The sequence below is a fragment of the Eptesicus fuscus genome, chromosome 18 (assembly GCF_027574615.1).
Source record: "Eptesicus fuscus isolate TK198812 chromosome 18, DD_ASM_mEF_20220401, whole genome shotgun sequence".
NCBI lineage: Eukaryota > Metazoa > Chordata > Mammalia > Chiroptera > Vespertilionidae > Eptesicus > Eptesicus fuscus.
Window position 1 is genome coordinate 46,446,268 of NC_072490.1, and position 12,077 is coordinate 46,458,344.

At 39.3% G+C, this 12,077-nt stretch overlaps 1 protein-coding gene across 5 annotated transcripts in view; it reads right to left on the bottom strand.

Moving 5' to 3' along the window:
- The window catches only part of CFAP20DC (CFAP20 domain containing), a 233,053-nt gene that overhangs the window by 41,289 nt on the left and 179,687 nt on the right, over positions 1-12,077 (bottom strand). For all 5 annotated transcript variants that reach the window (XM_054729890.1, XM_054729894.1, XM_054729895.1 and 2 more), the window contains one exon: positions 4,048-4,109. In XM_054729890.1, the coding sequence (XP_054585865.1) occupies positions 4,048-4,109 (62 nt within the window). The remainder of the gene's footprint in view (positions 1-4,047; positions 4,110-12,077) is intronic.

The following is a 12,077-nucleotide window of genomic DNA, read 5'->3' on the forward strand; positions in this document are numbered from 1 at the left end:
CCATTTTCTTCCATTTGGCAGCAGGTTTACATGCTAGAAAACACTTCTCAACATGAGTGAACTGTGAAATTGTTTCCTCCTACACAACACTCCTCTAAATTGTATTAGATTGTTAGCCACTTCTGCACCTTGTCATCGAGGCTGTCAGCGCCCCAAGAGGCAATGCAGGTGGACACTGGAGGCCAGGGCCCCAGCATTTGAGGAGCTGCCTAAATGTTAGTCAGTCTGTTAGGAAAATACAGTGGGAAATATCATGCCCATGCCTAACAACGCAAGGGGCTTTGTTGAAAATCTAGACAAGCAAGAGGTTATGGTGAGGTGAACCATGAGCAGTTCAATTCCTAGACTGAAAACATTCAGGAAACGATTACCTTATGTCTCACTCTATCCAGTGTCAAGCATTGCCCAATGAGTGCAAGTGAACTCTTTTACTCAGAGGAAAACAATATATGAATATATGCAGTGTTTAAGCTATTTTCATCCTAGTCAACACTTCAAAACCCAAATTTACCTGCTTTGTGGATTGCATACTACCTTTAACTTTAATAATAAACACAAAAAACTACAAAGGTAATTACGGTGCAGAAATAAAAGCCTTTTCAGAATAAAATGTAAAGAAAAGACTTTGGGCGTATTGCTTGTCTTGTTACGTTAGTGACACTAACCGAGAGTTGACTCCGTATGTCTGTATGTATGTGGGAGAGAGTTATATAAAACTCTTAGGTCTCTGGTGGTGCAGGTATTTCACTGAAGCTGGTGTGGCATTTCACCTCCGGAAGGGCACCGCCTGCTCTCCTCTCCATGGACCGGCCTGTGCACACGCCCCAGCACCGTCACCTTTGCATTGCTGTGATCACAGCCACATGGAATCCAGGAACTCAGGCACCCCTTGCTTTTCATCCTTATTCAAAGCCTCTGTAGGCTCACCTTTCAATCCGGATTCAGGGTGGTGCTTGTTTATCCAAGAGGGTAGACTTACAGACTTCTCTTTTCATTTTAAAATAGTTTTTTCTTATTTATTATCAGTATCTTTTAACTTTAACATTTTGCATTTTAGAGTCTAAAACATGGGATACTATTTGTAAGAAATATAATAAATACAAATCTTAAGAATCATAACTTTTAATTTTGTTAAATTATGTGTATTACATGATTCAATTTATCCCATTTTATATGAAGATCTATGCTACCCTCATAATTTTATCATCTTTCTTATTTATGGCCCAATAATGCCTTTCTGCCAGTTCTCCAAGCTGCTGAATTTATGAGCCAAGAGCCAAGCCATGTAATCTTCAGGTTTCCTGAACAGCTATATAATGACGTTCCAGAAAACTGGTGGATAACCTGCTGGCAAATGGGATTAATGACATTTTATTTTTTCCTTTAGAATTTGGTTTTTAATTTTATTATGTAAAAATCTAAATTAATTTTTCCTAGATGAATGGACATTTAATTGGTTAAATAAACATACTATCTGTTTAATTAGTGAATTTTCTTATATTCTATCTTTGAGAAATGAATTTTAAATGAGAAATTTAAAGTCACATACTACCACATCTAAACATTAATTAATTCATCCAAGATTATGAAGAATATTTTCTATATAGGGCTCTCTTCAATAGTGGGCCTGGTTTTCCTATGTAAAATCTATGAGTCTCATCAAAGTCCCAGAATCTCAAGCTGGGAAAGACTCTCGAGAGCATGTAACTCAAATCCTTTCTACAACACATGAGGGTGCTCATATAATTAGGTGCGGTCGGCATAGATTGAGAGGCTTGTCTAAGATCATTTACTGTGTTAGTGGCAGAATGAGGATGAGAATTAGGGTCCGTTTCCCCTTTTATTGAAACAAAAGTTTCCACTTTTAAAAAAAAAATATTTTATTGATTTTTACAGAGAGGAAGGGAGAGGGATAGAAGGTTAGAAACATCGATGAGAGAGGAATATCGATCAGCTGCCTCCTGCACCCGCTACTGGGAATGTGCCCGCAACCAAGGTACATGCGCTTGACCGGAATCGAACCTGGGACCCTTTCAGTCCGCAGGCCGACGCTCTATCCACTGAGCCAAACCAGTTAGGGCAAGTTTCCACTTTTAACATTTCTTATTATCACTATCATTTGTTCAGACTACAAATTCTGACTTTGTTATAATTTGGACCAAACCTTCAAAGTTTACTCATATATAGAAAAAAAGTTTGTTAGTCAAATCTAGATGAGCTACATGATTACAAGGAACATATTCACATATCAAGAGATAACCGATTCTAACGATGTTAAAACACCTTTTATATATACTAAAACTACAATCTCACTTTTGAAACTACTATTATATTTATTTATGATAGTGACAGATCAAGTGTATAGACCAGGAATATTTAGAAGAGGTCACCAATAAAGAACATTTACTCTACCCATGTCATAGATATTCTGGGCCCCATTAAAATTCTGTGAACTGTGTAGGTGGTCTCCTGGCTTTTACATGGCTTCGATTTGCTGTTCATTGCTGGTCAGACCAGAAGTGGTTACTTGGCCCAAGCTATGTCAATCACATTCTCCTTCCTGAAGTAGGAACTGGATTCAGGCATAGCTTGCCAGCCTCAGCATGTATGTGTAATATGTAAACTCCAGAGCCGTCAGCCAGCCATGTGACTGGAACCAGAGAAAGCTGGTGCATAGAGAGAAGAATGAAGCAGACCCTGGGAGCAAGTTTCAGGCCCTGCTAAGGCCTGGTTACCCTTGGTCCCAGGATATAGCCTATATTCTTATTTAACAAATCCCTCTTCTTATTTAACAAATCCATGCTATCTATCTGTCTGTCTGTCTCTTTTAATATTAGCTAAGTTGTTTTTGATACGTGTAACCGATGAGTCTAGTTCAGACACTGTAATAGAGATCACACTCCGGAGTCAGAGCTATGATGCTGTCACTGGTGTTTGGCTCATTCAATGGGACGGTCCACAGTACAGGTGAAAGAGCTTGATAATGAGGTGCATTAGGATAATGAGATGCATTATAATAACTAAGACCTTGTGTGTGCAGCTCGAGATAGACTGATTTTTAATAAATTCCTAGTATACAATAAATAGTAATAAAGCAATTCTGGTTTATACAGATAAACTACCTTATTTACTAGTAGCTATTTATTAGAAAGCCATATGATACTACATATATTTCAAAACTGAAATTCAGATTTCCTTGTCCCTAATGAGCCTGAAACAATGAGACTTCTTTATATTGATAAATGACTCATATGCCAATGACATTTTTAAAAATATATATATTTTATTGATTTTTCACAGAGAGGAAGGGAGAGGGATAGAGAGCTAGAAACATCGATGAGAGAGAGACATCGACCAGCTGCCTCCTGCACACCCCCCACCGGGGGATGTGCCCGCAACCAATGTACATGCCCTTGACCGGAATCGAACCTGGGACCTTCCAGTCCGCAGGCCGACGCTCTATCCACTGAGCCAAACCGGTTTCGGCGCCAATGACATTTTTAAAATTATGAAATAATTTTGATTATGAAAATTTGAAATAAAAAAAGAGAATAACTATTTATACTTGTATAAACTATTTTGATAAATTTAAAGGTACCAAAAACCATAAAAAAGATTTATGCTTAAAATGTACTAAATATCAAATACCTATTAAATTGAAGTATCTAAGCAAGTAGAGTAACAATGACTAAATTAATACTTAAAAGAGTTTGCCAGGAACTGTGCTAATAACTTTTCACATATTAATTCATTTGATCCTCCCCAAAACACTATGAGATGACGATGCCTGAATTTGAGTTTAATGACTTGCTCAGTGTCCCACAGCTAGTAAAAGGCCAGAGTGCTATTTAAACCTAGGTAGGTTGTTAGCCAATACACCATAGTCTAGACAACAAAAGTAGACTGAACGAAGACTTAAAAAAAAAAAAAAAAGGAACTTTGGAAAGTTCTTTGGTAGTTTTGAAAAACAATTTCATGAAACCAAGAAAAAAACGCATAATATAACTAATCTTTAAACAAGGAATTTAGATTAGTAATGATTCTTACCGGGGGTTAGAAGGAGAAGGTGGATTCATTTCTTTCTGATAGTGCCGACCCTGGTTGACAGGCTGTAAGAGACAAACCATTTGTGAGCAAAAACTAATCAGTATCATACTCTTGACATATACTTTCACGGACACTCTCATTACTGTAATTTTCCTCCCAGAAACAATCTGCAAGAAGGGGCTGGCTTATTTTAAAGAAGAGTTGAAGGTTGTTTGGGAGATCAAGCTAATAACAAGGTGATGCATATGAGGAAACAGGCCATTTTAATGGCCAGCCAGTGGGCTAGATAGCATCCATGGTGCAATCAAAGTTCATGGTGGATCCTCCTCCTTTCAGAATTTTGTGCTATTAACACTGGTTGAAATTTCCAGATACAGCGAAACCAAACAAGGTATCTTTTTGTATTAATGCTGCATCGCAAGTACAGGCAATAACCCAGAGCCTGGGGGATGTAGATTATATATATTTCTATCTCATTGTTAGTAAGTTTGCAAGGAGAACATCCGTTTCCATTAATGGAATTACACATGTGGATCTTGGGTTAAGGTTGTCATTTCCCCCAAGTGTGTAATAAAACCTCAGGCATTAATCAGAGAGCTGAAAAAATGTGATGCCAATACCCAACAAAAATGTAAACTCTCAAGTTTTCCCTTCACAAGAAACCTTTAAGTTACTATTTCAAAACACAGCTAAACCACCATATCCCATGCAAGCCTTAACTTGCCTCCATCGGAACCTGGTGTTTTCATTTGTTCTATATAAGGAAAAAATTCTATTAGACCTGACACAAATTCTGTTTTTCAACATTAGCTCCAAGTATTTTTCTATGTGACTAACCACAGCATGTAATTATAATATGAAAATCATTTTTAGTGTTCTCATTTCATGATGAGTTAGAATTTGGTATACATTTTTGAATTGCATTCAAAGGGCTCCAGTTAGTTCCTTACCCAATGGGGCTGGCGTTAATGTTTTCTCCCCCATAATGTGACTCCACAGCGCTGACACCAACCAAGAAAAAGTGTGGCCAGGGTGCCTGAACATGGAGAGCACATATTGCTTATTTTAATAGATCCTAAAATATTAATGACATGCGTGATGGGAATTCTTTAGAGTAAACTGTCTTCCTCTATAAATAATGTCTTGGAAGTGTTCCTTTAATTTAAATCGAACACCCTGTATGATGATCACACTCACTTAGCCTGCCTCTCTGTGATGTATCATGAATGTAAATGTACTCAGATACTTTGGTAATTGAACCAATATCAATGCATCACCATTTCAGTGATAAGAAACAACAGCTGGGAGACCAGTGGAAGGAAAAACATGTTATAAGACGTATTTGATCTCACTAGAGAAATAAGACTTTTAGCAATTTGCAAGTGAAATTTAGTTCTAATGATTTAGGCTTTATTATTTCACAGCAAAAAAGGATTAGCACACAAAGTGCCGAACAGGTTCTCTAGACCAACTCACACTGGTGCCAAAATACTCGCAATAAAGTCTTCATTGGTATTCCAGTACTTCAGCTGTATTAGGCCTCCCGTGAATGGAACTCTGCCTATGACTTTAAGAGTCATTTCCATAACTCTCTAAGCATCACAGTCCTGATACTCAGCCAAATTTCTATTTGCTTAATTTCATACCATTGATTCTATTTACACCTGTCCCCAACCCCGTATTTCAATGCCTTCTCCCTCCTCTGGGGAATAGAAATGGCTGCAGAATCTACCTTGTTTGTGACTCAGCCACCTCTTAGCCCACATAGACTTGCCCGCCCATGTTTGCTCATGTTTATATCAAACAGATCCAATGATACAAAGAATAAAAGGGAATACAATTAATAAAAGGTTCACACTTACAATGATTTTTAAGTGTCAGAAAACAAAAAAATAACCACTGGAAACTTTTCAAAGTAATAAGGATTACAGATATGAATAGATAAAAAGGTAAATAAAAATACTCACTTAAAATAATTGCAGGCATTGTTATTTGGTCTGAATACTGGATTCTTTAACTTAATTTGTACTATTGAAAGCTAATGACCAATTGTTACTAAAAAAATTTTATTCAATAAGGAACTTAAATTTAATAATAGCATTTAGACTTATGCATGTAGCTGCTATAAAGGGACTTATAAACCTCCCTGCTAATGACTCAGTGGGGGAAGGATGCGAGTGCCATACTAAATGGTGGCCCACTTCCCTTTCTCTGAACGTCTTCTAATTTTATAATCCAACTCAGGGACAGGAAGGGATTATGGGAATGATGCAGCTAAGGAGCTCCTTCAAGATATTTCGGTTCCCATGACTTTGCTTTGATACTTTGAAAGGGCAGAGCTTTCACTTGGGTGAGGTCTTTTAGCTTCTAGGCCCAAATCAGAATGCATGAGCTTTGTGTGCTAATCCTTTTTTGCTGTGAAATAATAAAACCTACATGGTTTCTAAAGCTCTCTGACCATGGGTGGGGGGGAGTGGGAGAATATAGTGGGTTGTATGAAACCAGATGTCCCTATCCACAGGTGGAAATAGACATGTTTCTATACATATGCAGCAGTAAACCTATTTCTACTATTTCTAGGTAGGTAACATCCTTTGAAAGCACCAGTTAAAAAACTAAAATTGATTTTTTGATTTTGGAATTCAGCCATATTTAGAGAATACTATAAGAAGAAGCCAAGGAATACCAACCGATACCTACCAATAACTGTGGCAATAATGCTAATGGTGGTAACTGATATTTATTGTGCACTTACTGTGTTCAATCCTTGACAGATATTATCTCATTGGATTCGCACAGTGATTCTATGAAATGGACAGGACAAACAACTCCATCTAACAGAAGAGGAAATCCAGCCACTGGGTGTTAACCAAGGTCATGCCGGCCAGGATATAGTGGAACCATAATTGGAAACCAGGCCGTCTGGTTTCAGTTTACCCTCTAACCGCTAGAGAGTATGTACTTAGTCCAGCTGGGGCTCACCTGGAGTGGTGAATACCTAAGTTTTTAAATAACAAATATGACAATCTCAGTTCAGTTTACGTCAGGAAAAAAAAAAAAAGGGGTACTGAAGTACATTTATTTGAAATATATAAGACTACCTCCTTACCATAAATTCATTTGATTTCATTCCTATGACATATTACTCTATATTTAACATTAAAGAAACTAAGTGTTGCTACATTGCTAAATTTGGGACAAATATAAGATGTAATAGACAATACTTTGAGAATGAGGAAGGCTAATTTCATGCAGCTCAGTACTGCACTGACTCTAACACCAGTTATATCACCCTATAGGGCCATGATGTCCACTCCTCTGAGTTATCTACAGCTTAGCTCAATCAACTATTTACCTTTTTAATTCAGGATTAAAAGAAAACTCATTACACCTAAAGACAGTGGAGAAGTTAATGAATCTGCAGGTCAGAACAAATTAAGACCTATTAGATCCTGAAATGCCAATATATTAGGTATTATATATTGGACACAGAGCAGCCAGCAATCATCAGGTAAAAACTGATAAGCTGATGAGCAAAGAAATGGAACAGATCCTAGAAACTCAGGACCTCGTCCTTTTGGTGGCGCTGTTGCTATGCTCTAGTGTCAGAAAACCACCGTCACATAAAATTAACTACCACTGAGCACAAAAGAAGCTCTGCTTTTCCACGATCAAGCTGCTAGAAATTTGGGGGTGAGGGAGAGAAGTAAAGGCTAATTAAAAGAACAGGAGATAAGATAATTCTGTCATGTTAAAAGGTAAAGACAATATTTTCATGTTGCATGTAAAATCTTATGAAAATGGCAATAAAGTTGCAAGGTTAATCAAGACCATAAATAACGTGCCACCATATGCTTGTAATTTTATTAAGTGCGATTTGCCTCGTGTTCCTCCAAATATGCTCTGCAATATGCCATTTGATGGACGCATGTGATGAGTTTCTTTTCTTTTCTTTTCTTTTTTTAAATGAGCTGAGGGACTAATGTACTTGGTTACAGGAATTCCTAACTTGAAGGAATGGTGGCTTTGAGGCCCTTGCTTGCTTACAGGCTAGCATGCATGTGAGGCATGCTTTTCCAGAATCTAGGTTATAGATGGGAGAGAGAAATAATGAAATAATGAAAGAATTGATTTTTATAGTTCTGAGGGAGTTGGTCTGGATTCTAATGGTTAAGCTCATATTACAAGAACAACAGAACTTCTGCCCACTCTTACAGCCCTCAGTGGTCATAAAAAAGGGAAATGTCCTAGAAATCTTTTCTGGTCACTCAGGTGGCCCTTGGAGGAGAACAGCTCTGGGGAGCAGCAGATTATAGTCAGCCTGAGCGTCCTCTGTTAGGCACAGGACACATGCACCCGAGGCTCTCATTCAATTTTCATCATGCCGGTACGAGGAAGGCTCTTCATTATTCCCATTCTATAGGCAACTGTGCCAATAAGTGAGCCAAGGTTGGCTGATGCAGTCTATATTTTGGTCATCACATGAACCTGTCTCCATTAATAACTATCATTTTTCTTAAAAAGAAACACACACACACACACACACACACACACACACACACAATATGGTTTTATGCATTGTCAATCAAAATCCCTCACCAAAATAAAATGCACTTAGAACTCCATTGTAACCAACTCCTAGCGCCCCTCCCAAGCTTGCCTGGGGCCCAGTTTATGACTAAATCTCATGAGGGCTACTTCTGACAAAAACTCTCCAAAATTAATTACCTGTAGCTTGGTTTCCACAGAAGTTGTAAAGTATTGTTTTTATTATTATTATTTTTTTTAATGAATCTTTATTGTTCAGATTACAATTGTTTCTCCTTTTTCCCCACATATCTCCCCACCACCCAGTTCCTACCCCCCCTCTTCCCTTACCTCCTCCCGCGCTGTCCTTATCCATAGGTGTATGATTTTTGTCCAGTCTCTTCCCATACTCCCCACACAGACACCCCTTTCCCCCTGAGAATTATCAATCCACTCCCATTCTATGCCTCTGATTCTATTAAGTTCACCAGTTTATTCTGTTCCTCAGATTTTTAATTCACTTGATTTTTAGATTCACTTGTTGATATATATGTATTTGTTGTTCATAATTTTTATCTTTCTTCTTCTTTTTCCTCTTTTTAAAGAATACCTTTCAGCATTTCATATAATGCTGGTTTGGTGGTGATGAACTCCTTTAGCTTTTTCTTATCTGTGAAGCTCTTTATCTGCCCTTCAATTCTGAATGATAACTTTGCTGGGTAGAGTAGTCTTGGTTGTAGGTTCTTGCTATTCATCACTTTGAATATTTCTTGCCACTCCCGTCTGGCCTGCATGGTTTCTGTTGAGAAATTAGCTGATAATCGTATGGGAGCTCCCTTGTAGGTAACTAACTGTTTTTCTCTTGCTGCTCGTAAGATTCTCTCTTTGTCTTTTGCTCTTGGCATTTTAATTATGATGTGTCTTGGTGTGGTCCTCTTTGGATCCCTTTTGTTTGGGGTTCTGTGCGCTTCCTGGACTCGTAAGTCTATTTCTTTCATCAGGTGGGGGAAGTTTTCGTTCATTATTTCTTCAAATAGGTTTTCAGCATCTTGCTCTCTCTCTTCTTCTGGTACCCCCATAATTCTGATGTTGGTTCGCTTGAAGTTGTCCCAGAGACTTCTTACACTATCTTCAACTTTCTGAATTCTCTTCTCTTCATGCTTCTCTGGAGGAGTGTCCTTGGCCTCTTTGTATTCCAAATCTTTGAGTTGATTCTTGCAATCCTCTAGTCTGCTTTTGGGTCTCTGTATAATATTTTTTATCTCAGTCAGTGTATGTTTAATTTCTAGTTGGTCCTTTTTCATATCCTCAAGGGTCTCATTGAATTTATCGGCCTTTTCCATGAAATTCTTGAAAAACCTTATAACCGTGGTTTTGAACTCTATGTCCAGTCGCTTATTCTCCTCCATTTCTTTGGTTTGTGATCTGTTTCCTTGCCTTCTCATATTCTCTGCTTCCTTGAGTTGGTAGGGTAGTTTTGTCTACTAGGTGTCCTATTGGTTCAACGGGTCAGCCTCCCAGTTACTTGAGGTGGACACTCTTGGTGTACCCTTGTGTACTGTGTGTTCCCCAGCAGGAGCTACAGCAAGGGCTAGTTTTCTCCTCCTTTGCTTGGGCGGTTTTGGAGCAGTCTGGAGCTGTAGTTGGTTAAGCTGCCACAGAACAGGCCATTTATATGCAAAAGCCGCTGTGTGGAGCCTGGGCGGGTTTGTAGAATGTGCGGGGCGGGGCCTCAGGGCGGGGCCTCAGGGCGGGGCGGGGTCTCAGGGCGTCACTAGGCTGGGGCGTGGCCAACGGCAATGGCTGCCGTCAGCCGTCTTTGCCTTTCCCGTTTCCAAGTCCCTGCGCCCCGCGCACCAGCGCAGTAAACAATGATTGCTGGGCGCACCTCTGCAAAAAAGTCACTCTCACTTTCCGACCCGATGGCCGAGAGTCCAGCTTCTCCCCGTAGGCGTCTGGGTCCCCCGAGTGTCCCCAGAAACTGGATTTCAGAGTGATCGGGAGCTTGTCTCCCTGCGGGTTGAAGAAAAGCCGCGCACCCAGCCGCCTGCCGCCGGCCCGATTCGCGTGCCTCCGTACCTCAGCTTTTCAGTGATTGTGCTCCTTTCTCTTCTCAGCTGTAAATCTTCCACTGAGCCAGCTTTCCCGTGGTTCTGGGTGGTAGACGTTTTTGTCTTTTAGTTGTGTTTTTGAAATTGTTGTGTGAGGCAGCAGATTAGTTGTTTAACTATGCCGCCATCTTGGTTCCTCCTCCAAAGTATTGTTTTAATTGAATTTGGTTCTAAGTTAGAAACTTTGAAAAATTTGTCTGTCAAAGGCTAGGGGATTCTCAGCAGGCTTGATTTATTTAGCGCGAGATGCCCACAAAAGCCAATCTGCTACGAGAAATATGGTTACATTTAAGTACACTTTTAAATGACTAATTTATAACATCTAAACACCATTTAAACAGTACATATTACTCTGAACTGTACAGATGCTGGGGGAAGCTGAGGAATCAAAGCTTGTAGTAAACACAATAGAATTTGCTAAAGACCTCATTCTGGTTCCAGACTGCAATGTGTGTCAAGTCCTGAGATAAAGATGCTAAACTGAATGTGACCTGCCTAAATCTCCTTTTAAAATTATTGGTCATTAGGCCCTGTCCAGAGGGAGATTTTTTCCTTTATGTGTATATATAATACCCATTTATCAAATCTGGGATGTAAACTATTACCTGCCTCTTTAAGAATTTATTTAAGCAAAGAAAAGCTCATTTACTTTAAAATTTTGATAAAAACTACTATTTTAGAGTAAAAAAAATATTTAAATATTATTGATTGATTATTCAACCAATGAGTAACAACCAGGCCAGACTGAGTGTGACCTCATGCCAGGCTCTCTGCTCAGCACAGTCCTGCCTTCAGGGAGCTTACAACCAGGTGTGGGGGATGCTGGCAACAAGGGTACCTGATGTGGTCAGTGCTATCGTTGAGCCTGAAGGCAACGGGAACCCAGAGAAGAGATAATTCTGTGCATGGTGGCTGAGGGTCAGAAGCGTTTCATGCAGCAGTGACACTTGAATTGGGCCACAAAGAGTGTTTAGGAGAAGAGGGATGGAGGGTCCCCAGGCAGAAGGAAGAGGCATGAGCAAAGGCATGATTGACATGATCTGGATGAAAGGCATGGCAAGCTGCACAGTGTAGCTAGAGCATGGAGTAGTTAGTTCCGTGTGTGTTGGGTGGGAGGTGGGTGGTGAGGCTGAGATAAGCGAAAACTCATTTCAAGTCTGGTTCAAGGAAATGAAGAAACCAAGGTACAGCCACGAAGTTATCTTGTTAGAGAGACTCCACCTGACTTCCATAGATTTACTGCTGTTCCTTTTCGAACTTGGAATTCCTTTCTCTTTCTTTCTACATGGTGAGTTTGCGTTCATTCTTTTTAAAACATTTTTTATTTATTTATGTATGTATGTATGTATGTATGTATTTATGTTAATCCTCACCTGAGGATATTTTTCCCAT